The sequence below is a fragment of the Melanotaenia boesemani genome, chromosome 17, assembly GCF_017639745.1.
Source record: "Melanotaenia boesemani isolate fMelBoe1 chromosome 17, fMelBoe1.pri, whole genome shotgun sequence".
Taxonomy (NCBI): Eukaryota; Metazoa; Chordata; class Actinopteri; order Atheriniformes; family Melanotaeniidae; genus Melanotaenia; species Melanotaenia boesemani.
In genome coordinates, this window is record NC_055698.1 from 10714081 (window position 1) to 10739193 (window position 25113).

Sequence of the window (25113 nt, forward strand, 5' to 3'; positions counted from 1 at the left end):
TGTCAGCTCAGCTTCTGATTTGTTATTAACATGTTAAGAGCAAAGCCATGTTCAACTCATACCACTGGTAGATGAACTCAACGTGACAAAAATCCACATATAGTTTTTTTTTTCTTTTTGTGTGACGCAACAACTCTGCAAGCCGGAATTCTGGCACAGTGCCAGAATACTTTATTCCATGAAAATAAACATCGATTACAAAAGCTACTGAATAAAACAATAGCTTCACTAGCTAAGAAAAAAATCTGTCCCTATTTGTCAAGCTTTTCCACACACATACCGCTCAGTGTCAGTGACCTGCTCAAGCATATCCCATGAGAAGGTGACATATTTGTTATGTACAGTTTCTGAGACATTTTGCTTTAATTTATGGTATAAACTTTGCTTAAAATCCTGTTGAACACAATCTGATACTTCTGTCCCCTAATAGATACCCAGAAACAGAAAGTAAATTTCTTTGTTACATTTTGTTACAGGGCCAAATAAAGACTTCATACTTAAATAATTGGACTTTTCTTACCATTTTTAATGGGTCGGGCCTTAACGGGATATATCTGGGCATAAACTGTGCAGGCATTGCACGTAGCTGTTAATGTGTTGGCTGAGGTAGTGTGAAAAAGTTTCAGATCGCTGATCCTTCACTTTGAAAACAAATGTGAGCCTTGACGTGGCGCTTTGTTAGCACATGACGTCACTCAAAGCCACTTAGAAATTAAGCATTAAAAATATTAGCTTTTTAAATGTTTTTGTCTGCAGTCTACTTTAGAAGGCATTAATATCCGACAGTAAGCCAGGGCAGGATCAGTCAGCAGGTTTATTCCATAAACCAGCTGATGCCAAAGTGGCATTTAAGTTCCGATACCCACGACAAATGACCACTTCTTGAGGCCACCAGACCAAGAAAAATTTGGTTTAGGTCCATTTATTACTGCGGGGGTCTGTGTCTTTATGTTCAATGAACAATTCACCTGGTTATTTCATATTTAACAAAAAACTTCACCCTTTGCAGGGATGAAGTTGTGTAAATACCATAGAAATGGTAGGGAAATATAAAATAAATACTGAGTGAGATTTGAACCCTCTCATTCATGCAGACCTTTCTAACTCTACTTTTATGCATTGACACCTTCCCTAACACAATGTCCTATCTGGTGGGAATTTTACAGTTTCCAAGGCAACCTGCAGAGTGCAAAAAAAAAAAAAAAAAAAAAAAATTTGCTAAGGCAATGCAAAGTGAGTAAGAATGCAGGAAAACAAAATGGAAGTTTGGAAGATTTTTCATTTTTGGCCCCAACAAAAGAACTTTTAAGGTGGCACAACCAGTCAATCTATAAAATCTGTGTTTTATGTTGTGGCACATACTGTCTGGATCACAATGTCAATTGGTATCCATTTTATTTTCCCCAAGATATTTTAGGGTAGCACAAAATGTAAATTAATTAAACTATAAATTAAATAGGGATATGCTGACCCAGTTTTTTCATTCCCATGTCTTTAATTAATCTTCCCTTTTATTGAACTGAGATCTGTTTACTGACTTCCATCGCTACAGCTACACAACATTATAGTGCTGTTGTTGACAATGTTCACATTTACTGCTTCATCACATTTGACTGTGTTTTATAAAATAAAGCATTTTAATTTCTTTGCCCCACTTATTATCGAGTTTTAGTCCAGGCACTTAATTACATAAATCAGTCCACATTAAGTTTGAAAGACTAATTCTTTAGTCCTTTTTAAACTTGCATAATTTATTTAGACTTATCTTCCTTAGAGACAGCTGATCACTGTCATTTAGCATGTGCTTGTAATTATTCATGTTGCTTGGCTTGAGTAAGAATAATAATAAAAAGGATTAAGTAATTTTCTAAAGAGAAGTATGACTGACTATGCTTCAATGTCTTAATAACAATGGATTACATTTTATAATAAGCTCATCCAAGAGTCATCTCATTACAATGGATGATACACTTCAGAACTTTAGTATTGTTTCACCTAATTAATAATTGAAAACTGTTTTTATAACAGGAAGAAAACATTTACAATTAATGTTCTTGATTTTTTTTTTTATCTGTATTTCATTTGTAAATATGTGGCTTCCTTTTTACTTGTTAGGGATGTGCATGTTTAGTCTTATGCAAACTTAAACCTTCTTACCCTCAATGGATTGCACTAGAAATACATAATAAACGGTCCTCACTTAACCCTAACCTTTTTAGAAAGTATTTATTCACCTGTTTACACACACCCCAACATACTAATTATAGCAGGGCTGAGGCAGAGTGTTTTGCTCAAGAACACATGCATGTGCAAGGGCTGGAGATTGAACTGTGACCTTCTGATTAACAAACAACCCACTCTACTATGTGAGCCATGGGCTCCACATGGTAGTTGCCAAAACTATTTGCTGCTTTACTGATGCTCAGCCATTTTAAGCCATCAGCGTATTAGGTGAGGAGGAAAAAAATCTTATGCGACAAACTAGGATGTTTCACCAGTATTATAATGTTGAAAAGCAAAAGTAGGTTTTAAAATTGCCTATTAGATAATAGGTTTCACCTGTATCTGTACCTGGCTAATTAGTGTAGACATTCTTGCATATATGGCTAATTTACATGTATGTATTATGTGCCTTGGAAAAATTGTTTTCTAGCTGCATTTTTACTGTTTATACCAACACAAATGAACATGTTTTTGTAATGAATACATTCATTTTTCTGTGAACATTGAACTGAAAGCAACACACTCCAGCATAACATCTGTGCAGTCCTGCTCTGAAATGGCAAATGGAGGTGAAAGGAGAGATGGGCATCACATCCTTTGTATACTTATGATTACTTACAGGAATATTATGTACTGTCTGCAAAAGATTGCAACAGAAAGAAATCTAAAATATCTATTAGTCAGGCCTGGACTGGCCCACGGGAGAATTGGGACAATTCCTGGTGGCATAGACCCGAAATTGGCCTGACTGCCCTTCTTGTCCAAAAATAAAAATAAATAAAAGGTCACGGTGGAGTACGTCGGTGTGGTTGATTTGTCTGCCTGGCGCTGACACCTGTGCATCAACAAAATCATTTGTGCTCATCAGGTGACTGGGCACCTATATATATATATATATTCAGTCCAAAGTTCAGTCTTTCATTCTCAGTTCTAAATGAACTTTGAACTAGTATGTATGAATGTGAACTATCCATTTTACACTGCATGAACTAAACTTGGAACTAGCTCATGAAAAGCATGAACTTGCACAACACTGGTGACCACAAGATGTTATCCCATGGCCACATATAACAAAGATGTTGCCACAGATTATGAACGTGAGAAGTGCTTATTTACGTGCAATTATTATTTAATTAAATTTTGATTGAATTTGATATTTTAGATGAATTGTACTATAGTAACCAAGCTTGCTAGGTCCGTTCAGATGAATAGTAAAGTACCAAAAAACAAACTTAGATGGGATACCAGATACACTGATATTGTTTGCCAAAAAAAACATACAAATCCCACACAAAGTCTGTCTGCACTACGGTAACCCTGGGGAGACATATGTTATACTCAAAATCACAAAACAATAAATACCCAGATGATCTGTTACAACAGGGGTGGCCAACGTTGGTCCTCGAGAGCCACAATCCTGCAGGTTTTACATGCATCCCTGCACCGACACACCTGACTTAAACTAATGAGTCATTGTGCAGATCTTTATAGGTTGTTGGATCCATTTAATTTGAGTCAGGTGTGTTGGTGCAGGGATGCATGGAAAACATGCAGGATTGTGGCTCTTGAGGACCGACGTTGGCCACCCCTGTGTTACAATGATAACCTGCAAGTTGTGATTTATCATGCATTAGAAACATTTGGCCATTTATATTTTTAATTAATTTATTAATTTAAATTTCACTGGATTACAACATTGTGAACAGCAAATCTATTTAGTATAAAAAATAAAATTAAAGAAAATGGCTAGGGTTAGGGTGCCATAACCCTAACCCTAAACCAGTTAAGCCAGCTCTGAAAGCTCACTGTTCCTGCAGTTAGCTCTCAGAGTGCTTATGTTTCTTGTCTGATTTTAATTTACATTTATTTGACAGGGATATTGGTGTTTGGGAGCATCTCTACCACCTGAGCATGCCAAGAATGACCACAGAACTTCTGTCTGTGTGTGTGTGTGTGTGTGTGTGTATGTGTGTGTGTGTGTGTGTGTGTGTGTGTGTGTGTGTGTGTGTGTTGGTTCGGAGGCGTAATGTCAGTAGAGAGATAAGCCTGAAAAGCCATGAGGATTTAGATGCTTCAGTACAGACAGAGTCAAGGCTGAACAGAGATGTACTGATCTTTCTGCCCAGCTCCCCGACTCCTGTCTCTCATCTGTCTCCTGGCTTTCCTTGAAGTCTCTGATGGTCCCTGATCCTTTTTAGTTAAGTCTCATATATAGTAAATGGCTACTGAATGGCACATTATTTCGTTTTGCAGACATTGTTGGCTGCCATCAATTCTGTATGAGTTCCCCTTCACACCTCAACGGTTTCCGCACACCAATTGGCCCTTTTTACTGCACCTTCTGGTGTGTGCGTGTGGTGGAGGGGGGTATATATAGTTCATTCCAGTTGGTATTTGTATTCGTAAAACATGAACTATTACCTGCACACACTGGTGCACATACCAGACAAAACAAACTAAGGTAATGATGGTTTCCACTGCTTCTAAGTCTAAGCTTATGAAATAAGTATTACAAAAATGTACTGCTGCCAATAACTTGGTAACTTAAATAATGACTTTTGATTAAAAGTAATTTAAAACATGTACTGTATGTACACCATTGTAATGACCTAATGTGATCATTAGATTGACAGTCTGAAGACATGTAATTTTATATTTAAATAGAATATTAATTAATTTGGATAGATTTTTTCCCCTTCTAAAACCAAAAAGATATGGGAGTTGCCGGCTTTTGTCCTGCCCATGTGTGTAGGGAACAGGAGGCATTGATTGAATTGCTGCTTGACAAAGCAGAAACTGCTTATTGAGCTAATGCACCTGTGTGTTGGGATCGATCTTGCAATGTCACTTCCAAATGCATAGCTGGAAGATGTAGAGGAGTGCAAGAGGCACAGGAAATGGAATGGAAAGAGGATGGACTTGGTAAGAAAAAAAGTGAAGTGAGATGTGCTGAGATGAATACAAACAAAAGTGCATGTACCGCTCCAGAAAGGTAAGAGCAAACATTGTCACTGTAGAGCTGCATTGGACTACAACACACTTTGTTTTTTAGGCATCCTGTCGACTTCCTTAAGATGAATCCAGATCCATATTTTACAGATATATCTTTCTCTGTCTTTTTACATGGGTAAAAATATAAATCAACATAAATGACTATTGAACATAATCCTATCTTGTGTACATTTTCATCACTGTTTTTGTAAACAAAGTTAGAAATCAGACCGAAATTTAAAAATGAAGTCCACTAAGACTAGGTAAAAAAAAAAAAAAAAAAAAATTGATGAACTTTGATACTGATCTAACAGGCTGGTGGGCAGTCCAATTAAAATATAAACACAGCAAAGATAGTATTTGATTCTTTGATTTTAAACTTACCTACCCACCTACATGGGAACTGTTTTGTTCATAGTTTGGTACAAATAACAGAACCAGCGTTTCCTTGTAGAATGACTTCGATTGTGCGTGCAGCAAAGGCACCTTGGCTGCAATTTTTACTACTTTTTTAAATTGCAACAGTTCTTGGGGACATTTCCGATTGTTTAATTTACAGCCAATAATGCATGTCAATCCATTTAGCTGAAAATAGAACACACTTTAGAAATCAGTAAATTTTGTCATTTAACAACATGTATAATAAAGTGTGTATCAATCAAAATGTGAAATTATCTAAATGCCTACTATCAAGCATTTTTATTTTGATTTGGGTAAAAACTAAAACAAATACAAACTTAAACAATAAAAAGATAGACATCCAATCATCAAATCTGATTCTTAAATCCTGTCTATCACCTTCCCTTATGGTATTACACTGATTATATACAGTAAGTAATGCATGGCTATGTGACATGAGCGAGGAGACTCACTCATTTCAACTCTATGCAGCATTTTGCTGTACCAATGTACTGAACATTGCCATAAACCTGCTTCACTACTGACACTATTAGCAAAAGCCACTGGAACATCAAAGGCTATTTTTCTTTTCCTTCTCAGTCTTTTCTCGTGTACCTGTAGAAATGTTGTCCAACTTCGAAAGCTTGATGTGATTGGTGAATTTAGCTGGAATAGCTCTCTTTCAGAACTAGTCACGTGTCTCAATGTAGTCTAACGGATATTTTCTGTTGTTGATACAAATGTCGCACACAAAGGTGTTATAGTTGCATGTTCTGTGTTTTAGTGTGCAGTTGCATTCCTATAAAAGTCAGATGGAAAATTGTGAACCTTCAAATCTGATCTGTGTTAAATCAGAATTAAACAGTGTGCCAGGCAATATGAACATAGCTGTGGTGATGTGGCATTAACTTTGTGGAGGCTCATCTTACGCACTGCAGTTTATGTACTTGGCTTGGTCTCCCATGCATGTTATCTACCTTAAGTTTTGTCCTTTCTTGTCCTTTCTCAAACATTGGTGTATTTCATCAGATTTGCTTCACTGCCTGTCTTACAGTTGCAATCCTCATAATCCAAGAGAAACAACAAACTTATCAGTCCTAGAGCAGAGTTCTATTTTGTTTTTGTTAACAGTGATGTGCAGCCTTTCAGTAGACACGGCCCCACAGATTTCCTCATTTGAAGCTTTACCACAGTGTCGCACATTCATAATCTCTATTTTGCAACAGAAGCTTTCTGTACGGGTTACAGCATTTTTATATAATCATTATATAATGTACAAGGGTATATATCTATTCTCTCTTCTGGGAAAGAGGATGACGAATTGTAAACCAGACTTGAAGACACCCAGGAAGACACAGCATCAGTCGTATCAAGGTCAAAAGTCTTCCCACAGGAGACGGGCTTCACAGCTTCTCCTTCTTCACTGTCCTTTGTCCTAGTCGCCAGGAATGTGTGTGTGTGTGTTGGGGGGGGGGGGGGGGGGGGGGGGGTGAGGAGAAAAGAGAAGGAATTAAATAATGTAAATAGATGATGCAAGGGAATGTTGGTGTGATGGATGGCACTGTGCCTTGTTCTAAAAGTGTGTATGTATACACTCAGCAAGCACTTTTGTGTGTTTGTATGCCTCTACCACTGGCCAGTGTGTGCTATAGATGAAGCTGTGTTGATAAACGAGGAGCATCGTTTGCCGTTTCAGCAGTTGAAGTGGTTAAAGAATCAGGGCCCCAGGGACAAGCCATGTCACAGTCTCCCATCCCAGTGACATATGGTCATGCCATAAAGAGCACCTCAGGGCTGCTGTTGTTAGGTTAGATGCGGGGGGTTGGGAAATAATAGTTCATGTAAAGCCTCAGACTCCCTGGAAGAAATGTACCTCCTCTCAAACTATGAGGTCCTGCCACTGTAAGTTTCCTTATGTAAGGGAAGTAGAACATTTATTGGATTATTTTCATTTATAGAATCATGTTTGCTGAAAGATGTTAAAGGAGGTCACATAGAAGTCATTCACATATTTTTATATTTGTCTTTTGAAAAAACAAACAACAAAAAAAATAATTAAACCCTAAATTAGTTAAAATATAAATAGTTATAACATATTTTCTATGTATAAAATTAATTTTTCGCTTGTCTCCACCTTCATGTAACTCCTTCACATCGTTTCTGTTTACAGACTACTTGTTGACTTGACTATGCTGGCACACAATATTATGTTGTTGTATAAACCTACTTCCTGATCAATGCCGGGCTACTTGAAACTCTGGCTATGTTTATGTTAAGGTTGATATTCCAGATCCCTAGCTCTGATGGTTTATTTAAGCTTTGACAGCAAAATGTTAAAGTTGGAAATGTTAACAAACGTTTTAATATTTTCTTCGTAACATCCAACCATTTTATTTATTGAATTTGTAAAATTAGAGTGAATATTAATGAATACAATGTTTAACATTAAAAAAGTATTTGCCATGTATTTCTGTGCTCCAGGCTAAGCCCTGTTTTCAGGATTGCTCGAGTAATGGCACTATTAAGCTTAATTTTCTACCCCAACTAATAACCTGATATGGAGAATGTGACGAGAAAATTTCCTACATGTATGCGCACACTCGCATATACTTGCACATTTACAGTGCATGCACGTCCATACCGGAACATCACAACTCTTGACAGTGCCTTGCCCTCAATCAGTTTTAATGCAATGAAATCAGTCATCCTGTTCATCTCTACCCCTCTAAAACTGGTTCACATACATCTACACACACTTCATCTTTCACAGTTGGTAGTTAAACCTTCTCTTTCTCACACATCTGTCATCATCGTTAGCTTTTTGCAAAAAACAGAAATAAACCATTCATAAACCATGTCTAATGCCAAGAAGAAAAAAGAGTGTAATTAATACTATCAGTAATGGCTCCATTGCATTAAACATCTCAGTAGTCTGTTCCAGTAAGCCAGCATGTGCAGTCAAATGTCACTGCCATTGGTTCATCTGAGTATATTTGCTTATATTTGAAAAGTTTAAAATGATTACTGAGAGAAGGCGCTCTACTTTTTTTTATTCTTACCTTATTCTTCCATTTACTCCATTACTTACAACCATCACTATGTTACACAACCTCTAGGGCAAACAATGAGCAGTTACTTGTTTAGGAATACGGGCCTTTGTAGCCACGCTGTGGCACTTAAACCTTAGATGTAATAACCAATATGCTAATCTAGTCAGGATGGAACAAAAAGCTAAATTAACGTAGCTCAAAATAAAGAATGTCACACTGCAGTCTAAAATGACAAGTCTGTCACTAGAGTAGTAGATTAGGCTAGAGGGGGAAATACCAAAGCACTTACTAGATACTTTATGAAGTAAATCAGCACTGAGAGTAGGGCATCCTTGATGAGTGAGCAGGTGTTCTGCCTTCAACAGATGATGGAAAACACATGTTTTAAATTCACTGATGGTACAAACTCAGTGCAGCCAGAGTCCTTAGCCCTCTGTTGTGTCACTTGGGATTTTTATCCCTTTGCAAAAAGAATTGTAGAGTGGTTTATCCAAGAAGGATTAAGGCATTTTAATGTTGTCCAAATGTGCAAAATATCTTGTTCAAACATTTTTTGTGCTTGTGTGTTCATAAGTTAAAAATCCATGTTTAAAAATAACATTTTACCAGACTTCTACATTAGCACATATTATGCTGAAATTGTCAAAAGATTTTAATGTTACATGAGCTAGCCTGCTTTACCAATAAACAAATAAATAGAAATCAAAAATGTTTTTCCAAGTTACTCTTTTGTGAAATCAAGCATTCAGCCTGACATGAGCAGTTTATTGCATTTGCTTGTGAAATCTGTGAGAGGAGTGTTGTAGAAAGTAGGGCTGGGCAATATGAACCAAATCTTAGATATCAATATTTTTTTTACCTGAATCACGATATACAATATATATCTAAACTTTTTTTTTTTGTCAAGTAACCAAAGAGACAGCTCCAATTTACAGCCTTCAGTGCTAAATGAAATTTTATTAAGGATCAGCAGCACATGTGCATTAAAACAGTTGACTGAAATTGAAGTAGCTTTAAATTAAATTAAATGCCCCTAAAACAAAATTAATTAAAAAAGCTTTTCAATTACCATAACTAAAAAAGAGCTGTGCAAAATGCAAAAGAAAAGATGCTTTTAACTCAAAACAAGCTAGTTCGATATAAAAGACATTCCCTCATTCTGCATCGCGTCTGATAAAGTTGATATATTTGAAAATCCCGATATATTGCCCAGCCCAAGTACAAAGTAGGACTTACTTTTTTAATGAAAAATTCATATGAATTCAAGGACAAAAATTTCCCACCAGATCATTTAGTCAAAATGAGAAATGTTAGTAATGTCACCTGTGGTTGAGGCTCATTTGATATTTAACACACATTTGGAGACAGGTGAATTGGGCAGAAACAGATGGCAGTTTATTTATTTAGTAGCTAGTTAATTCTGCAGTTCATTCTCTGTGCTGTGTGTGTGTGTGTGTGTGTCTGTGAGGGAGGGGGATTTCTGTTCGTGTTAGACCTTGCTCTATGGACATCTCATTTTAAGCTAATAAGCTCCAATAAAATTAAAAACAAAAGAAAAAGGGTATTTTATTTGGAAATGTTTCAATACATGAAAGTTAAAAAGAGGAGCACTGAAGGAAGAAGTAAACCTTTACCAATCCTAAATCTTAGACAACTGGAAAAAAAGATGGAGTTGGGGAAGAGCTGAGATGCATGACATACTGTCTGGAAGAAGAATGACAGCATTTAAAAAGAACAAAAAACTGATTGATTGGCTGGGTGTGATAGAAAGCTAGAAGAACATTGGATCAGGACTGTGACATCCTCATTAATGTGGCAGGTTTGACAGAGAGAGGAGTAGCAGAAAAAAGCATGAGTGGCAAGAAAGAAAAAGAACAAGATGAATCAGATATCCCTTATTGAACTTTTGGCAAATCTTTTTCTGCCAGTCAAAAATTAAAAATTAAAAAAAAAAATAAAAATTAGAATTTTTCTTTTTAACTGAAAAATAAAACCGGGTAATATATGGATGTTTGTCCTTCAGTCCTACCCTTTGACTCTACTGGACTTGGCTGTATCATGTTGGAGCTGTAATGCGAGCCCAACATGTTGTCTGTCCACCTGTAAAAAACACATGTCGGACGTAAAAATGTCATTTTTCAGTTGTATCTAATAAGTTAGTCACTCAAACATAACACTTTTGTAGACTTTGCACTTTTGATCTCCTTTTTTATTATTAAAATCACTGATCAGTTGATTTCTTGCTTAGTTCCACCAGTATTACAGTGGCAAGATGTTCACTTAGAACTCTGGAGGGAGTGTTTCCTTAAGAAATTGATCAAATTCTTCATCCTGTTCCAGTCTGAGGTCCTCCTGGCTTGTCCACTTCATGCAGCGTCCTTAAGATGATCCACAGTGCATAGCCACTACTGACACCCCCAAAAACCACTGTGTGGCACTACAGGAGGAATCATGAGCATTTTTTTATACCGGGTACATGAAAGTCACATCCTGGCAATACTGTAATTCTTACTGATATCCAGAGGTTATTTAAAGCTTTTTGAAGTTCATTTTGAACCAAAGGCAGAGTCTTATTCTTGTAAATAAGTATTTTTGGCTGGCAGGAACAAGTGTGACTGCATATGAAATATTTTGATTTAGCTGGAGACATTTAATATGGTAGAAGCGCGAGTGTGTTCAGAGTGTGATGGTGAGAGACCAGTGAACTATGTTGCTGCCATGTTATTCTTCCCTGAGCTCAGCCCAGTCCCTGTGGAGGGACTGAGTTTCATCCAAAGTCCAGCACATGCTCTGGCCAGGTCCCTCACCGTGTGTGACTGGACCCGTAAGCTGGATGTCCGTGTGCATGCAAGTGTGTCATGCATGTCTGATAACTGGTTATATTCTCAGGATTTCTGAAATGCAGCAATGGAATCGTCTATTCATCACACCTCTGCTTAAATAGTAGGGGAGACTGGGGACAGTTGAAACAGTTTTGACATGTCTCTAACTTTGAGCTCTTTTAACCCAGTGTGTTCAAATGGCTATGCAAACTAGCTTCAAGTGTCTGCAAATAAATGTCATGGACATTGCCTGAGCAGCACAAATAGAAAATCACACTATACAATTTTTCAACTAGGACGTTGCATGTTTTGCTTCACAAGCTAGCAAACAGATAAAAACACACCAGCCGTTTTTGAACGTGCACCGTGGCTGATTCAGCAAAGAAAAGCAAGAAGGCATTATTGGAAGAAGAGAGGAAAAGAAAGAGAGAAAGGGACAAAACAGACACACCATATGCGTATTTTCTGTTTCCATGTCTTAATACAGTAATAACAGATATAGAATACAATATGCAATAGGCTTTTGCTGGTGGAAGCGCGCTCACAGTACAGGTAGGATATAAGATGGATGCTGGATTAGCCGTTGATGGGGAGGCGCTTCACTACGAACATTGCACAAGTTATGTTGTGAGTCTTTAAACTACACTAACATCGTAATCACTACCAAACCAATGGTAGTGGTTTTCTGATTTCTCTACCCCATGAACAAAGTCCCCCTGACTATCCTGGTGCAAATGCACCCTAAAACAAGATATTGTCATTCAAATCACATTTTCTAAACCGTTACAACCTACCCAATAAAAGCGTGTCGCAACTATGCCCAAATGCATTCTCCATGAGCTAGCTTGCCATACAGCTAACAACTAAAACATTACCACAAATATCCTGCTTGAAAGACAACTAAACAGACACATAATCAACATGATGAGTGTTTGACGAATTCAACTACAAAGCAAGCTATGTAGTCACAAAAATAATTTGTGCAAAAACAATTACTTTCTTACCTCAAAATCAGTGATGTGCAGTGAGGTTCATGGCTGGTGAGTCACTGACTCCTCTGTAGTCAGATTTACAATTGTAAGAACTGAAAAGAGCATCTTATTTCACTATTCATCCAACAGCATGCAAGTACTGGTAACGCTTTGTATCCCATCGGCATTCCTTTCTCAATTACACTGTGTGAGTGTGCCCAAGAGGTGATGCAGAGTACTGCCTGCCTCACCTGCTGACTTTTCTCTCATCAGCAGGAATAATTCTTTCACACATACATTAAAGACATTACACAGACTGTAGAGAGTCATGGTGTATAACAAATATTTCTGTAAAATTCATATTGGTGATATGCTGAGGAACAGTGTTACGGCCCCTTTTTAGTCCAGGGGTGTAAAGGGACGAGTAACACAACAAACCAAATAAATGGTCATTTTAAATAAGAATTTATTTACAATATTTTCTAAGCAAACTTAAAGTGTCCTTTTCAGGTTAAGTAACTAACACAAAATATGGAGCTTTTGAAAACACTGTTAAACAAAACAATAACCACAAAGGAAACTTAACCATAACAAAAACCAACCAAAAATTCCTTATAATCTAACAACAAAAAGAGGGGAGCTTCTCCTAGTGAGAAGTCCCTAATCAACTCTCAAAATACAACGAATGAGCACTCGGTGCAAACAAACAACCAATACAACACAAAAACCAACCGCTCTGTTGGACGCTCAGGGTTATAACAAACAAACAAAACACAAGTTCTGATTAAATGTTCCGAAATGAACCCACTGGTTCCAAAGTTTACACAATTTCCAAATACTGTCTTTCCTAAACGGCTTACTCAGAGGACCTCACACAAATTGAGCAATGCCCTAGTGACATCGCTCCAGAGGAATGTAAGTTCCCCTATTTAATTGTCATCCAAACAAAAGGCAATCATCCCGATGAGGATCAGCTGCAGCAACTCTGGCACAGCCACCAGTCTGCAAAGTAGAAGGGGAGGACCATTGACATCACATCCGCGTCCCTTGATTGACAGGTCCGGCAGCCGGCGGGTCAGTGATCACGCCTCCACATCCGCTTGTCGTGTAGAAGGGCAGGTCCGGTAGCAAATCCGTAACGGCGATTGCCGTAACAACAGAAACCGGCACGTGTCATGCGACCTAGTTTGTGTTGGATCACGCAGTCAGTGGTGGGGCACAGCTCGCCACTGCCTCACCTGGGATTTTTGCCCTGTATTTGATTGGGAAATCCTCAAATTCGATGAAATTAGATGATTGCAAACTTTTCCCTGATTGGAGAAATTGCAAGTGTTACAAATGACCTGTGTTAAACTGTCCCCGGTCTCCCCTATTATAGTGAATGCACTGTAGGCTTAACCAGTCAATTCTATGTCATGGAGGGGGACATCTGGTATCATGTGTCTTTTTGCTGATACACCATAACTGTTTACCAAAACTGAAAAAGTTTCAGAGTCAAGAGCTTGGCTGAACTTCTTTTGAACTTAATTGATACAAAACACACTTAGATGAGATTCTGTTTTATACTAAGCTGACTTATTTGTATGCATGTACACAACTGCTCAAGCAGCGATAGTCAGCACTGCGTGCGTGAGTAATTAATCTGATAATCTAAACAATAATGTGTTAACTGTGTTTAGAGAAGTCTCTTTGGATCATGGACTCCTTACAGATGTCACAAGGAGTTGGTATTGTGTGATAATCCTTCACCAGACCTCTTTAGCTTTTTTTTCATTTACTCTATTTTCTCACAGAAAAGTTTCACCATGATACAGACTGCATCATTGACTGTTTCTTCTGCTTTCTTTCTAGCTCTGCCCAGTTACACTTGTGGTAATCCTGGACAGCTTTTGAATGGCCTCCAGCAGGGGTCCACTTTCAATATTGGGGACAAAATCCGCTACAGCTGCAGCCCCGGCTTTGTGCTGGAGGGTCACACCACTCTGTCCTGCCTCGCCACTTCAGCTGGGACTGCTGCCTGGGATTTTCCTCTTCCATACTGCAGGGGTATGTAGAATAAACTGTAATGGGCTGTCTGTTGTAAAAGGTATTTAGGCCTAATCTTGAAAGTTGACACAAGTTAGCTGTGCTCTTAAGCAATAAGCATAGTCAACTTATCTCTTGAAATACTTCTATCTATCTATCTATCTATCTATCTATCTATCTATCTATCTATCTATCTATCTATCTATCTATCTATCTATCTATCTATCTATCTATCTATCTATCTATCTATCTATCTATCTATCTATCTATCTATCTATCTATCATCCCTACTTATTTATTTATTTGTTTTATATATATATATATATATATATATATATATATATATATATATATTTATTTATTAATTTTCATTTATTTATATTTTTTCATCTAGAACATTAAGTTTCCTGCCCTCACACACTCATATGCATTTACACATGCCTCCATATGACCTGACATTGTTTTCTGGGGTTATACTGATATCTTATTTACTATGGCAGGACCTCATGTGTTTGCTCCCAGTCAGGTGCTTGTGCCAGTTGTCCTTCCCTTAGAGTTAGCAAGCACCCCTGCGGCAGCGACACCTGCCAGTGTGTGTTATCTGACCCAAGTTTTTGAGGGTAGTTCTCTGTAAGTAAACGTGACACCACTGCAGATGATTTGACATGATTTCTCTTGGTTAAAAAAATAAAAAGAAGAAATATTTCTCATATAAAATTAAATGGATGCACATGTTCTAGCTATGCGAACATGCATCTCCTAGCATGTCCACTTGTTGTCTTATGTGCATGAGGGTGTTTGTGTATGCCTGTGTATTCATGTGGCCAATGGTTTGTGTCAGTGTGCCTGCTGAGCAGACTGCTGAGACACTATGCCATCTGTAGCTAGGCTGGGAGTCAGGAAGCCCACATAGGAGCACACATGGCTGGGCACCATGCGCCAGCACAGTCCCCACCCACCCAATCACATGGAGGCACATGCACATGCCTGTACGTCACTTCTAAAGGAGAAATCAATGTGTGTGCATGTGTGCGTTTTTAGTAGTTTATAATATTTGTAAAAAAAAAAAAAAAAAACAGTAACTGTGCCATTCCTTCCTTTTTTCTTTTTTCTTTATTTATTTTTGTAATCAACCAATAATTTCTATTTAGATGAAAACTCTGTTTTCAATTTTCCCCCTCATGCTAACCCAGGCTCCATCCTGGGAAAAAATAAAAAAATAAAAAAAACAATAGTAATGGTAATTGCCCAAACACTCAAGTCTTGAGGTCACCTTTTCAGGAGAAATTACATGCTAATAATTTTTTTACAAAACAAAATTACAAGGACAATTTCCCCTGTAATCAATTAATACCTCCCACTAGTACTTAAAAGTCCACCTGACTCCTTCATAAGTGTATAGTTATAGTCTGCTCATATGTGCAGGAGCAGATTTTGCACTGTTCTTTGGGAGCAGGGAGAACATCTTGGCGTGGTCACCACTTTAGACTCAGGAGAATGCAAATGTGCCAGCGCGGTTGGATCAAATATGGTAATCAGCTGCTGATGGCATAAACAATGTTTTACATGTTCTGTGTTGTGCTCATCACTTGACATAAATAGACACATATGCCAATCTGCTCATAGGAGACTGCAGCTTGTTTCTCTGCTATTTTTCACAGCAACTAACCTTTCTTCTGGACTATATTTCTGTTGAAAGTTCTCTATGACTCTGCATGTAGATAGATGTTGTATTGGTCAGTATCAGCCTCAGACTGGCGAGAATGATGAAGATTCAAGCTGAGGTGGGGAGTTAGAGTCCAGAGATTTCCTTTCAAGTGTGAAGAAATGCTTGTGTGGAATATCAATGCTTTCTCATGTTTTTTTCTGTCTGCATTCTACTTCCTGTCACTCCCACTGCAACAATCACCTGTCACCCCACATGCCATCTTTTTCTTTCTTCATTGTCCACCTTCCCTCCAAACTTTTTTTCTCACCCATCCTTGCATGTCACCTGCCATCCTCTTCATCCCCTTCTCCTTGGCTTTCTGTTGTGGTTTTCCTCCTATTGAAATTCACACCTCACAGGTTTCTGCTCGTCCAAACACTCTCTTGCTCTCCCTCAAGGGATTGCCATGGTGACAGGCAGGACGGATGATAGACAGGGCCTAACGCTACTGAGGTCCTCCTCTCCCCTCCTTTAAACATCACACAGAGTCAGTCGGCTGACCACCATGATAAATTCCAAACGTACACACCTTCAGAAAAAAAAAAGAAAAGAAGATAACATTATGATCCTGTTCAAAACTTTCTTGTTTCCCATCTGTTTACTGATGTGCCAAAGCTACAGCTACATGTAGTCTGTAGTCAATCTGTTTTATTTATTTTCCCCAAGTCAAGATATCACCTACTGTGTTGTTCAAAGCTATAATAAAAATATCAGTATGAGCCTCAGGTATTATCCTGGCACAACATTAAATGAATGCTTTATTTAATGGTCTCCTTAAAGCTATCTTGGGGAGTGAAGAGTTGCTTTGATTAACACAAATTTGAATTAATCAGAATTTAATCACTTCCCACCATGTTGCATTAGTTTGCATCATGCCCTCTACTCTGCTTCCTGATGACTGTAAAACCACTGTAGGGCATTTTAATCTTATGACTGCTGTCTCTTTGGCCTTTGGCAAAAACTCCAGACAAAGTAACAATATGCTGTAACTCACTGCACATTTTTATGCTCCTAAATTTTGGTATATGACTTGTGGCAAAAAGATGTGTAAGCACTGAATACAAATAATTTCTATATATATTTCTTCTTTTTTTTTTTTTTTTTTTTTTGCATTTTCAGGTTCCTTAACTTCCCACTTAGTCAGAGCCTGTTTCTTATAGATTGGAAGTTTTTTTTTTTTTCTTTTTTTTTTTTCTGTTGTTGAATCAGTATGTCCACATCTTCAGTATTATAACTCATTAGCATATACAAAGCTGTAAATAGGGCTTGGGGATAAAAACGATCTCAAAGTTAGACTGAAATCGAATATATTTTGATGTCTGTGATAAACATTACACATCAGATAATCTATTGATAAAGCAAACCGCCATCCCTCAACACCAAACAATATAACAGCCATTGTGTTTAGCTGTCATGTCACAATACACAGCCATTTGTTACAGTAGCTGCCAGCAAGGAAGAGAAATGAAGCAGAGGCAGAATGAGTGGACCTGATGGGAGAAACAAAAGCAGGACAAGACACTAAGAGTAAACCCATCCTCCCAAACTGCTGCAATTACACCTTTTTTTTTTTTTGTTTTAGTAAGCAAAATAGCAATGTCTTTTTTATCGTAGCGCTGCATAAAGTGCATCTGTTCAGCCTCAGAAGACAGCCCATACAAAACCACTTAAACTTTTCACCTCTAAATGCATAGAGGCATCAAATGACTGTGTGGAAGGAAGGCTTGTTGAGTGAAACTGTTGCTACCTGAGTATGTTTGTGGCAACATTTCAATTAGCACTTTACAACATCGAAAACCAGCAATATGCTATAACACTTGAAAGTTGCAAGGCGATGAATAAAATTTGATGCCGCTTTGATGTTTTCTCATATGAAGCTTAACTCCCAAAACTCTCATGCATGGACATCTGTTAAACATTATAGCTTCTGCTATAATAATGTTGAAGACTACAGATAAAATAGAAATTTGACAGCCTTTGCAAAAATTTGAAACTATCTCCTTACCAACTTTTAATAAATTATAACCAAATTTGCATTGTATATTTCTGTGTGCATGCGTTATTAAAAGCAGATTCTGTCAATTGAAGCAGAGTTTACGGTAATGCACTGATGCCTTACTATTATTAAAAACAGAATAATTTTGAGATTGCCAGATAAGAAACCCTGATTAGTAACTGTGGACCACTGTCTTAACATCATCAGTCCAGATATCCATGCTGCTGTCCTTGTTGGCAGATACATGGTAACTAAGACTTACATTAAGAGCACACAAGATGGCGCAACGCACAACACGTCTTCGTCCATAGCTCCTTGTGGTTGTACTGTCTTTACCAGAGACGGCGATAGAAGGGTTTTGTTGTGTTTCCCCTGGGGCTTGGCACAAGTATCCGGCATGCCTTTCAGACTGTGTCTCATCTCTCTTGCAACCAAAGTAGTTCCCAATAACTGACATGCTGTTCTTCTTAGCCGCAAGTTCTTCTGCATCCACAATTTCATTGCTTCTCTCGTTACCTTCAACCATCATAATACTCACACCATAAGCTCTATTGCTGCAGCCGTTAGGATCTACATGGAGCATCCAGGACAATAGGAGTTCATCTAACTTGTCACTGATGCACACAGAGCATGGATGCACAGCAGTGTTTGGAACAGTGTCACATCACTTAAAATATGCAAATTGGGACTGTTATTTATCACAGTTTAGGTGGTTGTTGCAATATCTATATCACACAGGCTAATATTGTGTTGAAGGTGAATATTTACAATATTGTGCAGCCTTAATTTGAACCTTTTGTAAGATCATTTAAGAAACATTTTGTCAAGAAAGCAACAACCTAAAATTAAAGCAATTTCAGGTTATTTGTTCACACTGCAAGATCAGAGAAAAAGCTGCTCTGTAGTATGCTTGTTGTAAAAACAGTGGAAATAAAGTGTACACACCCCTGTTAAAATATGTTAAAAACGTGACAATAATGAATCATTGTAAAGCTTTTTCTGACTTTAATGTTACCTATACCCTCTACCATTTAATTAAAAAAATGAATACAAAAAAGTACAATAAGCTTGCTGCACAAGTGTGTACATCCTTAAACTAAGACGTTGTTGAAACACTGTTCATTTAATCACATCATTCAGTCTTCTTGGGTAGGAATCCATCAGCATTCCACATTTTGACTTGGGAAATGTTTCTTCACTCATCCTCCCAAACGTGCTCCAAATCTGTCAGATTGTGAGGGCACCTGTTGTGCACATCTCTCTTCAGATCACGCCACATATTTCCTTTTGGATTTATGTCTGTGCACTCAGTTTCCATGTCTGTCTTGAACAATGCAAGAACAGCTCTGTGCTGCACTCAGGTCAGTGCAGTGCGAGTTCATGAGTGCTATCCTGGGCTCCAGACTAACTTTTTTTACGAGGAGCACAGTGGCCTCTAACTTAAATTTTTAGGAGTGCAAGCAGAAAAAAATTAGGGGCGCACACTGAAATTGCCTTGCAAAGCAAATATTCACATTTCCTCTCATTTTCACTGTATTAGTGATAAATACTTATTACATTAAATAAAGACACACAATAAATTAAGGAATTACAATGTTTACAATTCACATTTTATTGTGCAGCAGCTGACATAACATATAAAAATAAATAAATAAAAAAAAACATCTTACTGGCCGCACTAATACAAAACAAGTAGACATAGAACTTGTCAGATCAGATCAGATTTGATGATTTGATTTGATTTTCACTTTGTAGTCGAAGCAGAACGACAACTTTGTCCCCATCATCCCCCATAGGACATGGTATGACTGGTCCATGTAGTTCCTGGCAATAAACAGCTTCAGGGACTGATACTCCTCTCCAGCCACTGTTCCCAAAAGTCGCTAGAAGTCACTAATTAGCATAATCAGCCTAGTAGTAATGGGTGCTGCCATAAAGAGGGATGTCGTGTGAAGGGAATAAATTGATAAAAAAGACAACCTAAAAATGTTTAGAACAGCTAAATAAATAAATAAAATAATTCTGTCAATATGTTCCTTATTTTTTAGTTCAGTTTTTTTAAGTGTATTTTGTTTTTTAATTAGGAGTCTGGGACATCACAATACTTTTAACTTTTTAAATATTTTTGTCCACACTCTTCATTAATAGACATTACTCTGACGGTAAACCAGCAGCAGCAGCTTTGTACGTTTCATTTTCTGCCTGGTCATGAAACAGAGGTGAACGTCGTCTGTTCTGCTGCTTCTGCTGCAAGAAGACCAAGCCTTGTATGAGAGGGGTCTGCACAGCACCCGCTCCTCATTGGGAAGAGGAAACTACCTTCATTCACCTCAGTCTCCAAAAGTCTCCAATAATACCAAAGTCGCTAGATTTCTTGCAAGTCGCTTAAAAAAAGCCGCTAGAGGGGTCTGAAAACTCGCTAAATATAGGGACAAAGTCGGTAAGTTGGCAACACTGAGGAATAATAAATTCCCCCAAGACCCGCCTCTTTCCACACATAAGCCAATCACAGTGGTAGTTCGTCCTTGCTCACACGCACATTGGCTGTCGTCTTCTTCGTTGGTGTTCGTCTCCTTTTCTCGTATTGAAGTTAGTTTGAGTCGGTAATCCAGCAGCTAATTTGCGCATTACTGTGAGCTACTGGGCGGAAGAGGGAAGCAGACGTTTGTCAGCGACAAAATAAATCCAGTCATAACTACAACAAGAAAAAGACTGGCAAATGTATTGGTCGCCATTGCGCGAGTAGATTAAAAATTCACCCGCACTGTCTCACATTTTAGTCGCAAAATGGTCTCAGTCTGGAGCCCTGCTATCCATACGTGCTGTGACTGAGTTAAAACTAGTTTAGAGAAACTCCTAGATGAGCCTAAACTTTCTGAATTCTGGATATTATTAACCCACTCCCCTTAAATACTGATAATTTGCCCCTCTACTTGTCATCATTGTCAGTCAAAATGATGCCAGGGCTTTTGCACTGACCTTTTGGTAGTTATGTGCTGCATCCAAGTCTGTGGAAAAAACAGCTGTCTGGTGCAGAAATTAAACATGATTTTTGTTCCCTCGTCCTCTGCTTTACATATAAATACAGTTTTCATTCTGTGGCATTTAAGCTCCAGTTTGTATTTATCTGCTTTTTACCATCTTTGTTTTCCCATTTACCTGGACATCACAGGATCTCCACATTAGACAGTTGTGATTGCAGTTTTATTATTTTTTTTTCCCCCCTCAAGTATTTCTCAAGTTTCTTTTTCCTACAATTTCTGCAGCGGATGATGGATGTGGAGGGACACTACGGGGCCAAAGTGGTGTGATCACCACCCCCAATTACCCAGCTGAGTATAACAACAATGCTGACTGCACCTGGACTGTGTTGGCTGAGCCAGGAGACACCATTGCCCTGGTTTTCTCTGACTTTCAGCTGGAGGATGACTATGACCTGCTGGAGGTCAGCGGCACTGAGGGATCTTCACAGTGGTGAGTAGATGGTTTTTGAAGCATTTTGTCTGGAGAGAGAGTTGAGCAGTGGATGGGAGAGAGATGTTATCTAGTATTGAAACACTTGCACACAGCCACCCTGTCTGAACTCGGAGTAAGCTGGGTAAAGCTGGAAGTGGGTGGGTGTTAAATTGGTCATTTGGAACTGGATCGTGGTTTTCTCTGAAGTGTTGCTGGTTGTGTCTATAAAGTGAAACCGACAACAGTAATTTATTTGATAGACACTTCTTAGCTTCTATATTACAAACTCTTCAGGGGCATGATGTGTTGGGGTAGTTCAAAGGTGTAATTTGAACACTCAGTCTTCCTCACTCACTTTCACACATACTTTCAGTTACTCAGTCTCATGCAAACACACATGCTCAACGTTAATGATGAAGGGGCAGGATGTCCTGGTGTCATTGTGGGTCTCTCACCATCTGTGGCAGCTCCTCCTCTCTCTGACAGCTCTTTCAGCTCAGGAAGTAATTAGTGAGCTTGATTTCCACAGCCAGCCGTGCCATGCTGTTGCACATACATGCACAATCTCACACAAACACACTACAGTCCATATGGGCACAAGTGGACATGCACACAGTCACATTCTCACTTTTATCCATGCTACCACATATTTGTGCTGGCACTCTAAGAACTTGTGCAAACAGATGTACCCTTTCACACTCTCTTTGCCACCTTTTCCTGTCTCCCTCACTTATCACACAAATCTAATAATAGCTTGGAAAATATATAGTGGGTGAATATTGGTGGATTGGTTCAGTTTTTATACATTAGGAAAGTAAACTATACATTTTTGGGTGGTGTAAAATTAAATAATGTAAGTTCATTTTTGTTTATTTATTTATTCATTTTGGTATGCACACACCAGACATAACAGAGGAGAATGCCTTTACTTTTGCATCTTGTAGTGAGATGGTGCCTGGTATCTTCACATCAGTTTCACTAATCCACTTGGTAGTTAAGCAAAAACACTTTCCAAAAAGGACTTCATTGACTCTGAGGATTCTGCCTTGTAGATTGATATTAAAATCTCTTCTAATCTCTGCTTGGTCAGTGGAGAGTTGGACCCCCTCAGATTTTAGCCTCACTGTGCCTCTTCACACATTTTACCATATTATCAGCATCTTGTCCCTAACTTAGATGTGCTCTTTTCTTGTGGGATGCTCACATCTTTACTGAGTCTGCCTGAAGCACCTGTGGTAGTGCACCAACAGCACTACCACATGGGGAAGCAGTGAGTTACTGGATATTAGGAAGAGGGGCTATTAGCAAGTGGTGCATAGGGTAGGTCACAGCTGATCATGCACATTGCAAGAAAAATGCAGCAAAGACAGAGCACACAATGCAGACATACTGGCTTTACTGTGATCTCATTTTTTCAAACTCTTCCAAAGTATTGACTGCTGTCCCTAAAATCACAAACCAGTCTCAACATTAATATTTTTCTTAATATCTGTATGTCTAAGGTAGCTGTAAATCTGTAGTTTGGAATAATTGGATCAATTAGACAGAATAAAAAACACTACTGCACAAATCCGGAGAAGAGTGTAGGACCGGAGGAGAAGACATTAGTTGCAGAGTGGAGAAATAAACGAAAGATTGTAAGTACTCACCTGATGGCCAAGAGAGGTCAGGCTGAGCACTGATGTTGCTGAACCAATGCATGCATCCTCTGAGGGAATGAGTGAGTAATGGCTGTGCTCTTTCTTATTCCCAGGAAACTGGTGTGGTCTCTGATTTACTCACCAGAGTCTGTGAAGAAAGACTTTGTGGGTAATTTTTTTAAAGAACGTTTCTCAGGTCTGCTTTAAAGTGGAAATTAGCTTTTACAATTACAACATCAAAGCATTTTTCTACTAAGCTTATTTTATACTGAATGCATTACTTTCTCTCAGATAATTTTCTCCATGTTTCTTATGTTTGGTCTCTTTTTTAATGCTGCCAACAGTCATATCTATCATCAAAAGTTAAATACTGTCTATTACTTGCTTGTCCAAATGGCAAGAGTAGTTATGTCACCATTTCATAGTAATGGATCCTAAATAAATTAAAAGAAAAGAATATTTTAAAAATATTGAAAAAAATTAAAGAATGTCACAATCCAAATCACTTTAAAAAAACAGTACCCAATACTAATTCTCAAAATTACAACATAATTATATTTTATCAATTTTTTTTTACTTTTTTTCTTTTTAACTTTCTTTAAAGTCACAGCTTTGGGCCTCAGTTACTAACCCTCATGTGAAAGTGGTCTGCACAGGGGATTTAATTGAGCTAGACAGTGGCTGTTGTAACTACTGGATGTGCCTGCACATAAGCTGATTTACATGGTGACCTGAAGGAAATGCAGATGGAGTTGGAACAGCAACAAACAATCTCTGCAGCTCTGTTACCCAAAGTTGGTATGAATGGAAGTGTCTGCAGTGTGACAGAGGTTGACGTTATAGCTGCAGAGGATCTGGTGAAAGCTATAGGAACAGTGAATGCGACCACACTGGTGGCGTGGGGAAAAAATCCACAACTCTGTCTATCTTTGCACCTCTACGTGAACAGCAGGTAGAAGAGCTTAGCAGTGTCCTGCATGACCTCCCTTGTGTGATTGCTATAGAAGCTGAACTTAAGGTATGCTGACTTAACATGTCTTTAGAAGCCTTTGGTTATCAGAGACAATTCCATTTTATTTAGATTCATAAAATGCTTGCAGCAATGTTTGATTTTTCAAATAAAATTATTGTTAGAAATTTCTATTATGAAATATTAAAATTCATGTTGTTTGTGTCAGTCTGTTTAGACATTTGTATGCATACATGCGTATTGATACCAAATAATCAAATCAATTCAAGTCTTTGCAAATTATTTAACTCGAATTAGGAAATTATTGATAAAACTAAGAATTCTTTGGTACTCTACCCTTTTTGTTGGCTATGCAATTGAAGATGTGGGGAGATCAAAGGGCTTTACTGCTTGAGGCCCAACAGACAGGTAGAACAGTCCAACAAAAGAAGCAGAGCAGAGAGCATGGTCAAAGCAATGTTTCTCTTATTGATCCACAGCAGCTCAAATGGAAATGACTCATTTAATGTGGCCTCTGTTCCACTATTTTGTGTGTACATACATGTCTGTATGTGCTTTGAGAGGATGAGAATTAACCAGAATTTGATCCTGTTCATCACACTGTCTTGTGCTTTGATTGGCATCTTCACCTACCTATAGCTTTCTGAAAAGGCAGCTGGAAAAGACAGCTAGGAGACTAACTTCAGTGTCAGGGATGTGCATGTGGATTGAATGTGGCAGTGGGAAGGGCTGGCAAGAATGGCGCGTGAATTCTACCTCCTCTAGGCAGTATCCGGGCAGGATTTCTTCAGTGTTGCTTGCCCAGGGGAACACATTACTCTGCCATTACACTGTTTGCATCCACATAGATTTTCCTCCCCAT

The 25113-nt window shown here is 38.3% G+C and overlaps 1 protein-coding gene across 1 annotated transcript in view; it reads left to right on the plus strand.

Annotated features, from left to right (window-relative positions):
- The window catches only part of csmd2 (CUB and Sushi multiple domains 2), a 237590-nt gene that overhangs the window by 51822 nt on the left and 160655 nt on the right, over nucleotides 1–25113 (plus strand). Inside the window, exons 4-5 of the mRNA XM_042012628.1 lie at nucleotides 14308–14502; nucleotides 21452–21659. Coding sequence (XP_041868562.1) covers nucleotides 14308–14502; nucleotides 21452–21659 — 403 coding nt within the window. The remainder of the gene's footprint in view (nucleotides 1–14307; nucleotides 14503–21451; nucleotides 21660–25113) is intronic.